The following is a 19,087-nucleotide window of genomic DNA, read 5'->3' on the forward strand; positions in this document are numbered from 1 at the left end:
TGTCCATTTTTGCCATTCTAACTGGTTTAAGGAGGTATCTCAATGTGGTTTTGATTTGAATTTCCCTGATGGCTAATGATGATGAACATTTTTTTCATGTGTTTATTAGCCATTTGTATGTCTTCTTCAGAGAAGTGTCTTTTGATGTCTTCTGCCCATTTTTTGACTTGATTCTTTGTTTTTTGGGTGTTGAGTTTGAGAAGTTCTTTATAAATCTTGGATACCAGACCTTTATCTGTAGTGTCATTTGCAAATATCTTCTCCCATTCTGTGGGTTGTCTCTTTGTTTTGTTGACTGTTTCCTTTAAATAAGGATTTGAAAAGTTTTGATAAATAAAATGAAATTATGTAAAGGCAAGGAGAAAAGAAATAAGTTGTCCTTTGAAACTGGTAAATTCTTGAGAGGACATAAATTCTTTTTTCTTAAGATTTTATTCATTTATTTGTCAGAGAAAGAGAGAGAGAGAGCACAAGCAGGAGGAGCTGCAGGCAGAGGGAAGCAGGCTCCCCACTGAGCAAGGGCTGGATGTGGGACTCGATCCCAGGATCCTGGGATCATGACCTGAGCCATTGGCAGATGCTTAACTGACTGAGCCACCCAGGTGAGAGGACATAAATTCTTACTTATTTGGGAACTTAACACATGTTCTTTGGAGTCATATTTTGGAAAATGCTTAATACTTCTGCAAAAGTTGCTATTTTTTTAATAAAAAAATTGGAATCCTACCAAATCTTAGAAATCTGTATAGCTTGTTTACTCAAAATTATGATAATTATTGACATGGATTACTTGTTACAACTGTTGATAATAAAAGTAATGGAAAATTAATTATATATTTCCATTGGATGAATTAAAAGTTAAATATATTCTAGTCAAAATGTTTTCCTTATAATAGAAGAAACAGTGCATTAGACAGGTGTTATATATATGAAATATATCCCCATAAAACACACAAATAGAAAAATCCTTATTTATGACAATCTGAGAATACTTAAGATCATCAGAGTAGGAGTATAATTTCATGTACTAAATGTCATGACACTTTGGAAGATATCACTAGCTCCAAAGGTTTATTTCACAAGGTAAAAATTCTCAATATATAAGGAAGACATAGCAATGCTTAATTAGTAGGAATAATACACATTGCCAAAATATGGAAAACAAAATGGACACAATTAAAAGGAGAATTTAAGAAACCCACAATAATTGTTCCAGTGTTAAAATAACTCTCTTAGTAACTGATAAGATGAGAGGGCAAAAATGAAATAAATATCGAAGGTCTGAACAATGCCGTTAAAATATTTGACTAATATACAGAGAGCACTGCATCTAATAAGGGCAGAATGTAATAAATCCTTTTCAAATGCACGTGGACCATTTACAAAATTGACAATATACTAGGCCATAATGGAAGTCTTAACAGATTTCCAAGATTTTACATCATTCAGATTATGTTCTTTTACCAATATGGAATAAAACTAGATATTAGCAACTAAAATATAACTTGAAAATTCACAAATATTTTGAATCTAACCAATGCAATTCTAAATCACCCAAGGGTCACAGACACACGCACGCACATGCGCGTGCGCGCGCGCACACACACACGAATTAGAAAATGATTTAGAAAAACTGAAATGTTGATAAAAATCAGACTTATCAAAACTTGTGTTGCTAAAAACAAACAAAAACCCTTGTATTATACAGTTACTCATTGACTAGAGATAAATTTTTAACCGTGTATATATTAGAAAATTAAAAAAAATGCATAAAATCAGTGATCTTATCTAAATGAAAGAAACTGAAAGGGAGACAATAAATAAAAGCAATAAACTGGGAAATAAACATAAAAATCAAGGAATAAAAAATAAAGGTTCTTTGAAAAAGATGAATATAATTGATATAACCCTAATAAGTACTATTAAGAAAATGAGATATATATATGATATATATATATCAGGCATATAAAAGAGAGACCAAAATATACACCCTACAAGATAAAAGGATAATAATGGACTATTAAAATGTTTATCCCAATAATTGTTTTATTTTTTTATCTTTTGTAGGTTTCAAGTTTTTGTTTAAATTCTAGTTGGTTAACATACACTGTAATATTGGTTTCAGGAGTAGAAGTTAGTGATTCATCACTTATATATAACAGCCAGGGCTCACCACAATAAGTTCCCTCCTTAATACCCAACACCCATCTAGCCCATCCCCCCCTCATCAACCTTCAGTTTGTTCTCTATAGTCTCTCACAGTTTCCCATCAACGGTGTAAGAGGGTTCCCCTTTCTCCACTTCCTCAGCTACATCTGTTGCTTCCTGTGTTGTTAATTTTAGCCATTCTGACAGGTGTGAGATGATATCTCATCATGGTTTTGATTTGTATTTCCCTGGTGATGAGTGATGTTGAGCATCTTTTCATGTGTTTGTTAGCCATCTGTATATCTTCTTCGGGAAAATGTCTATTCGTGTCTTCTGACCATTTCTTAACTGGATTATTTGGTTTTTGGTTGTTGAGTTTAATAAATTCTTTATACATTTTGGATACTAACCCTTTTATCAGATATGTCATTTGCACATATCATCTCCCATTCCATAAGTTGCCTTTTAGTTTTGTTTAATGTTTCCTTCACTGCACAGAAGTTTTTTTTATATTGATGAAGTCCAAATAGTTAAGTTTTGCTTTTGTTTTTCTTGCCTCCAGAGATGTGTCCAGTAAAAATTTGCTACAGCCAATGTCAGAGAGGTTGCTGCCTGTGTTCTCCTTTAGGATTTTGATAGTTTGTTTTCTCATATTTAAGTCTTCCACAAATTTTGAATTCATTTTTGTGGATGGTGTAGAAAGTGGTCCAGTCTCTTTCTGTTGCATGTTGCTATCCAGTTTGCCCAACACCATTTGTTGAAGAGACTTTTTTTTTTTGATAGAATATTCTTTCCTGATTTGTTGAAGATTATTTGACCATAGCATTGAGGGTCCACTTCTGGGTTTTCTATTCTGTTACATTCATCTATGTGTCTTTTTCTGTACTAGTACCATTCTGTCTTGATGACTAGAGCTTTGTTAATATACTTTGAAATCCAGAATTGTGATGCCTGCAGCTCTGCTTTTCTTTTTCAAGATTGCTTTGGCTATTCAGGGTCTTTTGTGGTTCCATACAAATTTTAGCATTGTTTGATCTAGCTCTGTGAAAAGTGCTAATGGTATTTAGTAGGGATTGTATTAAATGTATAGATCACTTTGGGTAGTATAGAAGTTTTAACTATTTGTTCTTCCAAATCATGAGCATGGAATGTTTTCCCATTCCTCTTCAATTTCTTTCATAAATGTTCTATAGTCTCTCTATAGTTACATTTATTCCTAGCTAACTTATGGGTTTTGGTGCAATTCTAAATGGGATCAATTCCTTGATTTCTCTTTCTTTTGCTTCATTATTAGCATATAGAAATACAACATATTTCTTTATGTTAATTTTGTAGCCTGTGACTTTACTGAATTAGTGTATCAGTTCCAGCAAATTTTTGGTGGAGTCTTTTGGGTTTTCTACATAGAGTATCATGTCATTTACAAACAGCAAAAGTTTGATTTCTTCCTTGCTGATTTGGATGCCTTTTATATCTTTTTGTTGTCTGGTTGCTGAGGTCAGTACTTCCAGTACTATGTTAAAAAACAATGGTGATGGTGGACATCCCTGTCTTGGTCCTGACCACAGAGGAAAAGCTCTCAGTTTTTCCCCATTGAGGATGGCATTAGCTGTGGGTCTTTCATATGTGCTTTTTATGATATTGAGGTGTGTTCCCTCTATCCCTACACTGCAGAGAGTTTTTATCAAAAAAGGATGCTGTATTTTGTGAAATGCTTTTTCTGCATCTATTGAGAGAATCATAAGGTTCTTTTCCTTTCTTTTGTTAATGTGGTGTATCACATTGATTTCTGGATGTTGAACCATGCTTGCAGCCCAGGAATAAATCCCATTCTGGCATGGTGAATAATCCTTTTAATGTACTGTTCGATCCTATTAACTAGTATCTTGGGGAGAATTTTGGCATCTATGTTTTGGGATCAAGGAAATGCTGGCTTCATAGGATGAGTTTGGAAGTTTTCCTTCCATTTCCATTTTTTGAAATAACTTCCAAAGAATAGGTATTAACGCTTCTTTAAGTGTTTGGTAGAGTTCTGCTGGGAGGTCATCTGGCCCTGGACTCTCTTGGGAGATTTATGATTATTGCTTCAAATTCTTTGCTGGTTATGGGTCTGTTCAAATTTTCTATTTCATCCTGTTTCAATTTTGGTAGTTTATATATTTATAGTAACTTAGCTATTTCTTCCCAAATTGCAATTTTTGGCAAATTTTTCATAATATTCCCTTATGATTGCTTGTATTTCTGTGGTGTTGGTTGTGATCTCTCCTCTTTCATTCATTGGATTTTATTTATTTGGGTCCTTTCTCTTTTCTTTTTGATAAGTCTGGCTAGGGGTTTATCAATCTTATTAATTATTTCAAAGAACCAGCTCCTAGATTCACTGATCCATCCTGGATTTTGTTTGTTTGTTTGTATATCATTGATTTCTGCTCTAATATTTATTATCACCCTTCTTTTGCTGACTTAGGTTTTATTTGCTATTCTTTTTCATGCTCCTTTAGGTAGTTTAGGTTGTATATTTGAGACTTTTCTTGTTTTTAGAGGAAGGCCTATATTGCTATATTCTTCCTTCTTTTGACTGCTTTTTCTGCATCCCCAAACTTCAACTGTTGTGTTTTCATTTTCATTTGCTTCCATGTATTTCTTCATTTCTTCTTTAATTTCCTTGTTAACCCATTCATTCTTCAGTAGGATATTCTTTAACCTCCATGTACTTGTGGTCTTTCCAAATTTTTTCTGTGGTTGACTTCTAATGTCATAGCACTGTTGCCTGAAAATATGCATGGTATAATCTCAGTTTTTTGTACTAGTTGAAACCTGATTTGTGACTCAGTATGTGATCTATTCTGGAGAATGTTCCATGTGCCCTCGAGAAGAATGTGTATTCTGCTGTTTTAGGATGAAATGTTCTGAAGATATCTGTTAAGTTCATCTGGTTCAGTGTGTCATTCAAAGCCATTGTTTCCTTTTTGATTTTCTGCTTAGATGATCTGCCCATTGCTGTAAGTGAGGTGTTAAAGTTCCCTACTATTATCGTATTATTATTGATGAGTTTCTTTGTGTTTGTTATTAATTGATTTATATATTGGGTGCTCCCAAAATGGGGGCATAAATACTTACAATTGTTAGATGTTCTTGTTGGTTATACCCCTTTAGTATGATTTAGGGCCTGCACTGTGGGCACTGTGCTCATCATTCAAGTCCATCCTTGCTGATGGGCTGGGGATAAAATTGGCATCAGCCCACTCTCTTGTCCCCAGAGAGGGGAGTTTGCACCTGCCACTGTTCAGGAAACCCTCCCAAAAGAGTGAAAAATCTCCCCTCATGTGTCCCAGGGGTCCCTCAGATCCCTCCCCTCACCCTGTCTGTGTCCAAGCCTTCTGCCCATGCAGTTGCTCAGTGCTCCTGTCTTTTATTTCAGGCATGGCAGCTGGGATTCAAAACTTCAAATTTTAGGAAGATGATGCAGTGCAGACCCACACTGATCCTCTGGGGGAGGGTCTTGCCACACTGTACCTGGGGCTGGTTTGTCCCAGATGGGCAATTGAATGAACATGCAGAGGCTTGAGATTTATGGTGAAGTGCAGCAAGCCAGTGTTCAGGTAAACTGCCCTCAACAGGTGCTTCTGTGCCTATGCTAATGAATGAGGCATCTCAATGGTGCCCGCCATCTCTTTTGTCCTGTGAGAAGCAGTGTCACCTCTCCCAAATTCACTCCAAGAAGGGGAATTGTCTCTCCCAGTGCAATTCAGAGGATCCTCAGACAAAACTCTCAGCTCCTGGGCCTCTGACCTCCTTCTCCACAGGAGCACTGTTAGGCCTGCCAGGCTCTGTCCCGGCGATGGCATGAACTTCTAAAACTTCAGACTTTGAGCTCTACTGACTATAAACACTTTCAGCAATCAGCCCTTCTCATTTTTCCAGTCAGTGGTTTTAGGGAAATGTTTTTCTTGTGCAAATCCCTATGCGCACTGCTTTCTCTTCTTTTTCTGTGATCAGAGCTCTTTCTCTTCTGTAGCGCTCAATTCTTTTTTTCCTCAAATCTTGTCTCCGTATCTCCTACCTTCCAGTGGTGTGATCTTTTTTATCCCTATAGTTGGGCAGTTTGTTCTGCCAGTCCTCAGATTGATTTCTTGCGTGTTCAGAATGATTTGATATTTATCTAGCTTTGTTCAAGGGACAAGGCGATCTTGGGTCCCCCTACTACTCTACCATCTTAACTCTGCAATATTTTTTTAATGTTGATAAATTTAAAAACACTGTTTACCAAAAATTATACAAAGTTGAAAAATATATAATCATATCACCATCAAAATGGAATATGCAATAAAACTTTCCAAAAAAATGAATCACTAGCCTGAGAAAGCTACAAGAGTGAATTCTTACAGACATTTAGAGAAGAAATTAAAATATCTATACACAAAATCTTCCAGAATATAAGAAAAGGGTAAAAACATCCTAATTCATGTTATGAAACCAGCACTACCTTAACAACAGCTTAAAAAGAAAAGATCACATTCTTGGTATCCTTATAAAAAATACAATCTCGATATAATCATGAGGAAATATGGGACAAATTCATATTGAGGTACATTCAGCAAGGTAACTGGAAAGTATTCTCCAATACAAGAATGATATCAGGAAAGACAAGAAAGGTTCCAAGGTATAGGAAACACAAAGAAATACCATAATACTATAACATATTAGAAGAGAATAAGGACATGACACCTCAATGGAGTGTAGGATCCTGGACTGGAGGTTGCACAAGAAAAACAACATTTGTGGGGAAACTGTCAAAACTCAAACAAAATCTATAGACTAGTAAATAGTTTTGTGGGAATGTTAATTTTCATATTTGATGACTTCATTATAAAACTTAGGAGTGAAAAGAGATCACTGATAGCAATGGTGAGCAATAGAAATGGTGATATTATTACAAAGTTACCAACCTTTTAAAGATAAAAAGAAGGTATTTTCAATAAATGTATTTCAATAATTTGAAAACTTAAATGATATGAAAAAAATTCCTTGAAAACCTAACTTACAGAAAGTGAAACAAAAATAAAGAAATCTGAACTACTTTACATATGCCAAAGCAATTAAATCAGTACTTAAAAATATTCCCTTTAAGAAAACTTAAGATCTACATGGCTTCAAATGTGAATGCTTCCAAATACATATGGAAGAGATCAAACCCATAATGTATAAAGTCTTGAACAAAACACAGTACTCATTTTATGAGGCTTGTGTAAGCTTAATACAATGAAATGAAACATTATAAGGAAGGACATTGCATATCATTATTTCCTAAACATAAACCCTAAAATCCTAAACAGAATATTAAGTAAAAAAAAAATCCATGGTTTGTAAAATGAGTAAAATATAATGATTAAGTAGTATATAAAATAGCTACTTTATAATGTAGGGGGGGAAGTTAGGAATATACACAATACATTCATATGTATTAGAGAGCCAAGCTAAGACAATAAAGCATATAAAGTATTTCTACACTGTACCGTATTCAACAAAATATAAATTAGCCAGTGGGGAGAAAAGAAAACAGAGATTTGAGAAATAGGCTGTACATATTCCATTACTTGACTTTTTAAAAATTGCCAGCACAATTGAATGAGATAAGACAGGTCTTTCTAGATAGTGTTGGAGCAAGTGAATATGGAAAAAATAAACTTTAACCCCTACCTCACACCACACATTTTTATCAACTAGAGATGATCATAAAAGTGTATGTGAAAAGGTAAATAAAAATAAATTCCAAAACAAAAGTAAAAATATCTATGTCCTTGGAGTAAGAAAATATTTCTTAAAAGGAAAAGATAATGATAAAAATCATATATTGGATTTAGATGCATAATAATTAAGAAATATGTCCATCAAAAGACACCATTAAGGGGTGCCTGGGTGGCTCAATTGGTTAAGCAACTGCCTTTGGCTCAGGTCATGATCCCAGAGTCCTGGGATCGAGCCACACATTGGGCTCCCTGCTCAGTGGGAGCCTGCTTCTCCCTCTCCTGCTCCCCCTGCTTGTGCTCTCTCTCTCTCTGTCAAATACATAAATAAAGTCTTAAAAAAAATACACCATTCAGAGAGTGAAAAAACAAGACTCAAACTGGAAAGATATCCCCAATATACCATCTGACAAAAAATTAATATTCAAAATAAATAAAATCCCACAAAACATTAATAAAAATATTAAAATGAGAAGGGGCACCTGAGTGGCTCAGTTGGTTAAGTGTCCAGCTCTTGGTTTCAGCTCAGGTCATGATCTCATGGGTTGTGGGATAAAGCCCCGTATTGGGCTCCACACTCAGCAGGGAGTCTATTTCAAGAGTCTCTCTCTCTGCTCCTCCCCTATATATTCTCTCTATCTCTCTTTCTGTCTCAAATAAAATAAATAAATAAATAAAATGGAAAGCACATATTTTCTCTTAAAGAGAATATCATCAAATGTTTTCAAACTCATTAGTCATCAGGTTAATGCTAATAGAAACCACAATATGATCTCATTATACATATACCAGAATAGCTAAAATTTAAAAAAGACTATTAATACCAATTGTTTGTGGGGATATGGATCTTTCGTAAATTGTTGATGGGAGAACAAATTGTTATAATCTTTTTTGAAAACTGTCAATATCTCCTAAAGTATCATATACTAACCCTATGACATAAGGATTTCACTCCTAGGTAGATATTCAAAAGAAATTATGTCTACCAAATGGATATTTTTCTAAAGAAGACATACAAATGATCAACAGGTACACGAAAAGGTGCTCAACATCATTATTCATCAAGGTAATGCAAATCAAAACCACAATGAGATATCACCATACACCTGTTGGAATGTCTATTATCCAAAAAACAAGAGATTTCAACTGTTGGCAAAAATGTGAAGAATAGGAAATCCTGGGACACCTGGGTGGCTCAGTTGGTTAAGTGTCTGCCTTCAGCTCAGGTCATGATCTCCGTGTCCTGGGATAGAGCCCTACATCGGTCTCCCTACTCAGTGGGGAGCCTGCTTCTCCCTCTCCCTCTGCCACTCCCCCTGCTTGTGCTTGCTCTCTCTCTTTCTGTCAAATAAATATGTTTATTTACATAGCTTTTAAAAAAAGAATATGAAGAATAAGAAATCCTTCTACACTGTTGGTGAGAATGTAGATTGGTATAGCCATTATGGAAAACAGTATGATGGTTCCTTCAACAGTTAAAAGTAAAACTACCATGTGATCCAGCAGTTCCATTTCAGGGTATATATACTAAGGAAACAAAATAAGTATCTCAGAGATATCTGCACTCCCATGTTCAATGCAGCATTATTCATAACAGATTAGATATGGAAACTACCTAAATGTCCATCAACAGATGAATGGATAAAAAAGGTGATACACACACACACACACACACATACACACACACACAATGGAATATTAGTCATAAAAAGGAAGGAAATCTATTTGCAAAACATGATGAACCTGGAGCACATTACACTAAGTGAAATAAGCTAGACAGAGAAAGACAAAAACTGTATGGTATCAATTATACGTAAAATTAAAAAAAGAAAGAAAGAAAAGAGAAAATAGAATAGTGGTTGCCAGTGGCTGGAGGGAGGGGAAATGGAGAGATATTGGTCAAAGGGTATACACTTTCAGTCATAAGAAAGAATAAATTCTGAAGATCTAACATACAGCATGGTGACAATATGATATTGTATACTTGAAAGTTGCTGAGACTAGATCTTAAGTGTTCTTACCACACAGGCTTGTGCATATACACACACAGACACATAAAAAAAAATAACTATGTTAGGTAATAGATGTGTTAATTATCTTAGTCTTGGCAATCAATCCACAATGTATATCAAATCATCACATTTTACCCTTAAAATATATACAATTATGTTTGTTAATTATTTCTCAGTAAAGTTAGAAAACATTAAGTAAATTGGCAAGAAGGTAAGCATCTGGTATGCTTAAAAATGTAATGTGACCAGAGAGATTAGAGCAGGTTAAGGGAAGGTCAAAGCTGCTAGAAAGTGAGGTCAAGGAGAGACTGGGCTAAGCTGAGGATGGGGGCAGGGTAGATAGTGTAAGGCATTCTAGGCCAGTTTGGGCTTTTAGTTATAACAGTAACAACTAAAATAGAATATCTTTACTTGGAAATAGTTTAAAAATTACATTATGTTTTTAAAGTTAAGAAAAAAATTATTTCATTGAGTTCAAAGAAAGAAAGAGAAGAGAGAAAGAAGGAATGAGAGAGGGAAGGAGGGAAGTAAAAGTTTACTTACCAAAGCTTTTTCTACTATAATGTGAATTTCTAGGTATTGGGGTAATAGTTTTGAAAGATTTGTTTCCTGAAGGGAAAAAAAAAAGGATTTATCAAATGTTAACAGGTATTGAATTTGTTAAGTGCAAAGAGTAACATGCATAGAAGGGGAACACATACAAAAACTTCATGAGGAATTAAATATAAAAATTAATTACAAATCAGAAAATTTCATTTGAAAATATATTCCAGGTTTAAAAGAGTCCCAGTGAGCTTGCTGGAGTAATATAAGAGCTTAGGTACTCTCTATTAATACTGAATGAGAAAGAAAATGAATATAAAGATAAACATTCTGTTGTCTTCATCTCATTGCAAACCTACATTACCAGTTCACATTTGAAAATTCTTCACACACTGCCCTCCTAAAGACTATGTAATACCAACCATGAGGCACTGGAAGTTTTTAATTCATTCACAGAAAAACATAAGAAATATTTGAGAATTCTTAGTCTACACAGAAATTTGGGTAAATAGTATACTTTATACTATTAACCATATGGGTACACAAGAAAGAACAAAATGAGTGATATAAGAAGTAATTCTGTAGTCTCAGTATAGACTGTGTCCCATTTGGTATGATGTAATAATTCTTGATAGTGTCAAGCCAGTCAGCTATATATCATCAATTTATTTTATCATTAATTAACACTTCAATGGTAATTTTTTATGAGCTGTATTTCTAAGACACTGAAATTCCGCTTTACATATAGAAATTTCAAAAAATTTCTATATTTCTTCCCTGATCCAAGTTTCTTGGACTTTCCATATACCTTTTAGACCAAGTTTATATGTAGCTATAAAAATTCTTGCTAGGATTTTGGAGGAATTATGTTAAACCTATACATTAACTTGGGGAAAAATGGAATATTTATTATGCTGAGTCTTCCATTCCATGGTATGTATCTTCATTTCTTAATGTCTTCTTTGATTTATTTACATTTGATTTTTTACATCAACATTGTGTACTTTTCAATATACAAAACCTGTACATGTTTTGCTATATATCTACTTGCAATGTATGTGTTCCCCCCAAATTCATATGTTAAAACACTCCCATTTGGAGGTGGGAACTTTGGAAGTTATTTAGGTCATGAGGCTAGAGCCCTCAAGAATGGGATTAGTGCCCTTATAAGAAGGGACCAAGAGCTAGCTAGTTGTCTCTCCACCATATGAGGATACAGCAAGAAGACAGGCCTCTATGTACCAGGAAGAGGACATTCACCAAAAATCTGAACATGCTCCTAATTCTGGACTTCCAGTCTCCAGAACTGTGAGAAATAAATGTTTGTTGTTTAAGCCACTAGTCTACAGTAATTTGTTATAGCAGCCTAAAATGACTAAGGTATCATTTTATTCTTTCAGTGATTGAAAATGTTATACATTTTTCCTATAGTTTCCACATATCCATTGGTAATATGTAGAAATGGTTGATTTTTGTATCTTGATCAAGTATTCTGTGACTTCATTGATTTCACTTAGTTCCAGCAGTTATTTTCTATATTTCCATGCCTATAGTCTTGGCAGCACTGGTGGAAGCAGGGATGATGTTCTGGGCAGCCCCTTGGCCATCAGGCCACAGCTTCCTAGAGGGGCTGTCCACGGTCTTCTGGTTGGCAGTGATGCATGGACGGTGGTCATGAGTCCCTCCACAATGTCAAAGTTGTCACAGATGACCTTGGCCAGAGAAGCCAAGTGGTTGGTGGTACAGGAGGCATTGCTGAAAATCTTGAGGGAGTTGTCACTTCTTATGGTCCACACTCATCATGAAAATGGGGGCATCAGCAGAAGGAGCAGATATGATGAACCTCTTGGCCCCATCCTTCAAGTGAGCGCCAGCCTTCTCATGGTTGTGAAGACCCCAGTGGACTCCACAACATACTCATCACCAGCATCAACCCATTTGACATTGGCGGGATCTCCCTCCTGGAAGATGGAGATGGACTTTCCATTGATGACAAGTTTCCCGTTCTCGGCCTTGACTGTGTTGTGGAATTTGCCGTGGAATCATATTGGAACATGTAGACCATGTAGTTGAGGTCAATGAAGGGGTCACTGATGGCCACAATATCCACTTTGCCAGAGTTAAAAGCAGCCCTGGTGACCAGGAGCCCAGTACTGCCAAATCCATTTACTCTGACCTTCACCATTGTGTCTCGGGGACGCGGCTGGCACTGAACCAGAAGATTTAGTTGTCTGTCAAATGGGGTGGACCAGAGACTGCTATCTGCTTTTATAGGATTATTTTTTATCACTAGAACAAGTTTCCGACATCACTGAGAATTTATATCATAAATGAATTTTGAATTGAATTTTGTCCTATTTTTCTGCACCTTTTCTTCTTTAATCTAGTTAAATGATAGATAATTTCGGTATATTTTCAAATACTGAACCAGACTTCCATCACTGGATAAACAATGCTTAATCATAGTGTGCAATCCTTTTAATAAATTACTCAATTACTTTTGATAGTATTTTATTCAGAATATTTACATCTATATTCATATGGTCTATGGGTTTGTTTGTTTTGTACTGTCATACAGTTTTAGTATCAGGACAATATTGTCCTCACAAAGTTAGTTGTAAAATGTTTACTCCTCTTAATTTTTGCTGGAGAAATTGTACAGAATTGGCATTATATCTTCTTTTAACATGTATTATAAATTTTACATAAAACCATCTACACCAGAGAGATTTTGTGTTTGAGAGATTTTTCACTGAAAATTCAATGCTTTTTATTGGTTACAGTACTGTCTAGTGAAAGTTCAGCAAATATATCTTCTATTACTTTAAATAAGAATTAATAATGATATCTCATGTAAAAATGAAAAATACAGAACAAAGCTCAAAAATGCCCCAAAGGAGGACAGCAGACATAAACTACAAAATTCCTACAAGAAAAAATTGTGGAAAACAGAAATTTTGAAGAATACAAACAAATTGTCCTAATGAACATCTGTAAAACACTACACAAAACAACTGCAGGATAGATAAACACATATACTAAAGTCAAATGCACTATCTGAACATGATGAAAATCAGTTAAAAATAAGTACCAAGAAAGATATCTAGAAAATGTCCAATTATGCACATTTCTAAATTTCCCATGGGTCAATGGAAGAATAACAAGGTAAATTTAAAAATGGTACATTAAAAGATTATAAATACATGGTATATAAAACTGAAGAAATAAAAATACATCAATTAAAATCAGGTTGAGAACCACTAAAAATTCTCCCTACATAAAACCAACAAGAGAACTGGAAAAAGTTGTTAGAATCAACTTTTTTTTCAGATCTCTAGAAATAAATGTCTTGCAGCCTTCAAGGGAGTGTTTATTCAAGAAAAATAACTGATCTGGGTAAAAATAATGGTATTTGTGGAATTTGGATTCACTCTAATATTTTCTCCCATTAGTTGAAAACTAATAGCTCAAATCTGCAGTGAATACCAGTACACTGGCAACCTCCAGAAAAAGCAGAATATGGCTGGAACATCTTCAAAATCTCATTTCCAAAGAAATGTCATGACCTAACCTATTTTGTTCCTAAAAGACCTATTTTGTTTGTCAATATTGACCTAAATTTTACACAGTGTGAAAAGCCCTTTTTCCAAAGGCATTTGTTTTAAACAATTATAGGCAATTTTTTGAAACTTTACAGTTGTCTGGAGCAGTGAATGACCATGGGGCAAACAGTAGACCAATAAAAAGACTTAGAAGAAACCTGGATAATAAGATATTCAAACAGAGCTTTGAAAAGCTATGATAAATTTCTGGGAATCTAGCAGACCACACACATGTATCAGGCTAAGTGCATTCTCAAGTCTGTACACATACTTAAGGAAAGACCTGAAAAGACCCTAAACTCTCACCTCTGATTGATCTCGAGGCTCTGTGCAAGCAGAAAGTGAAAGGAAAGGTGCAGTTGTTAACTGCCTGACTGAGTGACAAAGTCATGCTCCAACAGGTACAGAGAGACTCTCAGTAAGAACTGGGAAACCTATTGTTTCCAAGCAATTAAAGAACTCTGATCATTAACACACTGAAAAGATAACAGAATAGAGACTTCAGTGGTTACATACAACACAGAATACACATTTTAGAGAACCAGTTAAAATTTACAAGACAAATAACAACTGCAATGAATAGCAATAATATTTGATGGAGCAGGATCTGATTTCCAGAGTTATCACACTGTATTATTTGGAGTGACTAGTTTCAGTTTTCAAAAAATTATGAGACATGAAAAAGACCTAAAGTTTGACCCATATACAGGAAAAAGATCATCAATAGAAACTGTCTTTGAGGATGATCAGACATTGGACTTACTAGAAAAATGCTTCAGGTATTTTGAGTCATTTCAAAGAGCTAAAGAAGTTATGTATAAATAACTGAAGGAGGATATTATAATAATGCCTCACTAAATATGGAATATCAATAAAGGCAAAAAATTAAAAAGAAGTAAATAGAATTTCTGGTATTGAAAAATACAACTGAAATAAAATACCCATTAGAGTGGCTCCACATCAGATATGGGCAGACAGAAGAAAGAATCAAGGAACCTGAAGATAGATCTATTGAGATTATACAATCTAAAGAAGAGAAAGAAACAAGAATGGAGCAAAATAAACAAAACCTAATAGACCTATGGTGCATTATCAAGCATACACATAATGGAAGTATCAGAAAGTGAGGAGATAGATAAAAGGGCCAAAAAATATTCAAAGAACTAGTGGCCCATAATTTCACAAATTAGGTGAAAAACATTAATGTACAAAAAAAGAAGCTCAGTCAACTCCAATTTAGATAAACTCAAAAAGAACCACTCAAAGACACATTATAAAAAAAGTGCTGTAAGCCAAAGATAAAGAGAGAAACTTGGAAGAAGCAACAGAGAAGGGACACATCGTGTACAAGGAATCCTCCATAAGATTAATGGCAGCTAATTTTTCATTAGCAATCATGGAGGCCATGACAGTGAATTAAAATATTCCAAATGATGAAAGAAAAACATCTGTCAAACAAGAACTCTATATACAGCCAACAGGTAAATTAAGAGTTTAATAATATACAAATGATTATCAATTTTAGAAAGATATGTTCTAGTAGTACATAAAGCTATATATAAAAATATTAAAAATAATTTTAACAAGCTAGTGGTAATTTAACTTATTTTATTGTCTTTATATAGTGACTTCATTCTTCCTATATTTCTAAATTTTACTCAATAATCTGCATTTTTGTTAAAGTAAGAAATGTAACATAATACATTATAAAAAGCCTGAAATACATTATTGTGTAATTTTTCATATATTTTAGATGGAATATGGATGTTTTATTTAAAAGTGCAGAAAGAAGATATCAAATTAGATATTTCTACTCCACAGTTAAGTAGCTCCTTTCCACAATCAACAAAATTCTACATAAGTAATTTCACAGTATGTCATAACATCAGAATTATCATGTTACCTGTGAGCTTAAATTATCTTTGTAAGGTTGGTCTTTCTGCCAAATATTTCTGTAATTTTCTGCCAACAGTGGTATATTTGGATTCTCATTTTTCACTTGATAAATTATGTGCTCAAATCGTGCTGAAGATTCCAATGGCTCAATTCCATAGCTGATGTTTTCAAACTGAAGGAATCCCCTGAATATTTAGAAAGCAATGATATAAAAACCCTACAAATGATCCCATCAAAGCTATACTCTAAAAAAAAAAAAAAAAGCTATACTCTAAAATGTGAAAAAAACTTAAAAAATTTAAAGAATTAAATTTATATACTTTAAACTAGGTATTTAAATAATTTCAAAGAGCTAAAAGAAACCATATATATACAACTAAAGGGAAATAGTTTAATGATGTCTCAATGAATAAAGAATGTCAACAAAGGATTGGAAATTATAGAGAAGAAATCAATAGAAATTCCAGTTTGAAATATAGTAAGGAACACATTATAAACACACTTTATTTTCCCATTTTTTCTGGTTTACCATTAGTAACTGAGATATCACATCTACCTTAGTTTTGCTCATATATTAAATAATAAAATATATTGCAAAGTATTTTATATTACGTGTATAGTAGTCATATTTATTCAAGATACATTAGTTAAGACCAAGTATTTGTTGAAAATCAATCACTTGTTGAGAATTCCAAGAATAAAGTTCATGTTCTTACAGAGTTTAGAATAAGGAAAAGCAGGTATATAGAGTGTATAATTAAAGAGGTGGATATCTATGAAAACCACATTAAATGAATGTCAATTTTTTCTGAGTGGACATGAGTAAATTCTAGAAGTCAGGCAACCAAAACCAAAAGGAAGTTAGGGAGAGTTTTTTTTTCCTTTGCTCTGGATCAGTCTTCCTCTAATAAACTTAATACCTTTCTCTTGCCACCATCACTGATGAAAATCACTTATCCCTGCCCTTTTACCTCTGAGGGACCTTCTTAATTAGTTGTTTTGTTTTTTGGTTTTTTTTATCTGATACTGAGTGCACCTAAACTGAAAGCATATAGTATGTGCATATTGAAATGATTAATTTATATCATTTTCCATAACTATTTGAGATAATTGAAAGATAACGCAATGATATTATTTAGTTCTAAAGTTTCCTTTACTGAAACTATCCCCTTTTGCACAGTATCTTGAAAAAAACACCTCCAGTCAGGATTCCCTGGAACAATTTCATTTGAATGGACACTAAAGTTCAGCTGCTAATATTGATATTAAAAAGTAAGGCCATCATAAAGGAAACTTTCAGATTTGGATTCCCCTTAAAATTCCCAGATTTATGTCTGCTAGCCACTAAGTTTCATTTTAAAGTTTTCCATGTGTAAGTATCATGTAAGATCCTATTACCTGAGTCCAGAACAGATGCTGAGTGTTGTAAGTGAATTTGGAATATCTGCAATATATCCTTGGTAATGACAATGCATCTGAAAAACAATATAGAAAAGTAAGTAAATAAATTCTTTATGAATAAAAATGTATTTGCTAACATTAGAGAAGATTAAAAATGTTAAAAATAATTGAAAATAACAAGACTGTGTATCATATAGATTTGTTAATGCAGATTTTCAAGGAAAAAGGCTTTTTGACAATCCTCTTTATTTTGTACCACCAAGGTGCCAATAAATATTCTTTCAGCCTGGGTTTTATCTCTATCATGTACCACTTTTATGTACAACAACATAACAGGGTCATAATTATACAGAATGAAATATTTGTATTAAATTGTCATAGAACAAATATATCCCAATGGTAGTGATATGGCCACTTCAATAAAAAACTATATGATAACAAATATCTAAGACATCTAGAGCTTACCTTAAAATATGAAGACTCTAAATGCAAAAATCCAGTTTCATTATATGTATAAACCAAAAAGTTCTGGGATAAGAATGAGCTAAGAAAAACAAAAATTAAAAAAAAAATGTTTGAGTCATGAATTTAATATGAATATAAACGTCAAAATAAAAATAAATGTGAAATATATAGGATTCATATAATAATACAATTTAATTAGAGCAGACTGGGCCTCTCTATCAGATATTAACCTGTGGGCCTATATATGTCTTTATCAACAAACATTTCCTAGGAACTTATTGACAGATCCTCTTCTAAGCATTGGGATACAGCAGCAAACAAAAGACAAAAACACTGGTCTTCATGACAAAAAAAAAAAGGGAGAGAATGTGATCAGGCAGGAGTCTGGAACAAAGCCATACACTAGAGATTTAAGGTATATTTTGGTCTGTTAGAAGAAACTGTATCCCTAAATTTTAAGAAGAGAACAACATATATATACCAAAAATAGGGTTAACTAATCTGAAGGGATAGAATATCCCTTCATCCCATATGTCAGAGAGACATATACTGCTAGCATGTTAGATGTTAAATGTTATAAATAAGTCTGGGTGAGGGAAGTTGGTTGCAAAGTGTAGATAGGATGGCATAAAAAACCTCACTGAATAGACTGAGCCTGAAAACAAGCCACATGGATTTGCACAGATATGTTATTTGAGACAGAGTTAGGAGAAAATGAAAAGATGCTGAGGCCAAAATATGCCTTCTGTATATAAAGAACAGCTAGGGGGTGATATGCCTGGAATGTAAGGTTGATTGAAGATGAGAGATAGTAGTAAGAGATGGCATCACAGAGATGAGAAGTCATTAGATTTTGAACAGATATATGATAGGACCAGACCAATATTTTGTTATTTTTTTAAATTTTTATTTACTTGAGTAATCTTCATACCCTATATGGGACTTAAACTCATAACACTGAGCTCAAGAGTCACATGCTCTTCTGACTGAGCCAGCCAGGCATCCCTCAGACCAACATTTTAATAGAATCAGACTGAATGCTGTGTTGAGAATTATCTGTAGGGCAAATAAGCAGAGAGAGCAATTAGGCTATTACAGTCATCTAGGCAAGATATGATAGTGACTTGAACAAAGACAGTAGCAGTGGTGGAGGTGCAATTACAAATATATTTTGAAGGAGAGGGAGGAGCAAGATGGCGGAGGAGTAGGAGACCTGAATTTCATCTGGTCCCAGAAATTCAGCTAGATAGGGATCAAACCATTCTGAACACCT

General features: G+C 34.0%; 1 protein-coding gene across 1 annotated transcript in view; it reads right to left on the minus strand.

Moving 5' to 3' along the window:
- ADAM18 (ADAM metallopeptidase domain 18) overlaps positions 1–19,087 on the minus strand; it is a 175,822-nt gene that overhangs the window by 119,932 nt on the left and 36,803 nt on the right. Inside the window, exons 4-7 of the mRNA XM_088021313.1 lie at positions 17,815–17,893; positions 17,347–17,423; positions 15,956–16,133; positions 10,451–10,516 (exon numbers count right to left, since the gene is read on the minus strand). Coding sequence (XP_087877439.1) covers positions 10,451–10,516; positions 15,956–16,133; positions 17,347–17,423; positions 17,815–17,893 — 400 coding nt within the window. The remainder of the gene's footprint in view (positions 1–10,450; positions 10,517–15,955; positions 16,134–17,346; positions 17,424–17,814; positions 17,894–19,087) is intronic.

This window comes from Eumetopias jubatus, unplaced genomic scaffold (assembly GCF_037043125.1).
Source record: "Eumetopias jubatus isolate StellerSeaLion01/CBP00866 unplaced genomic scaffold, mEumJub1_p1.0 scaffold_2, whole genome shotgun sequence".
Taxonomy (NCBI): Eukaryota; Metazoa; Chordata; class Mammalia; order Carnivora; family Otariidae; genus Eumetopias; species Eumetopias jubatus.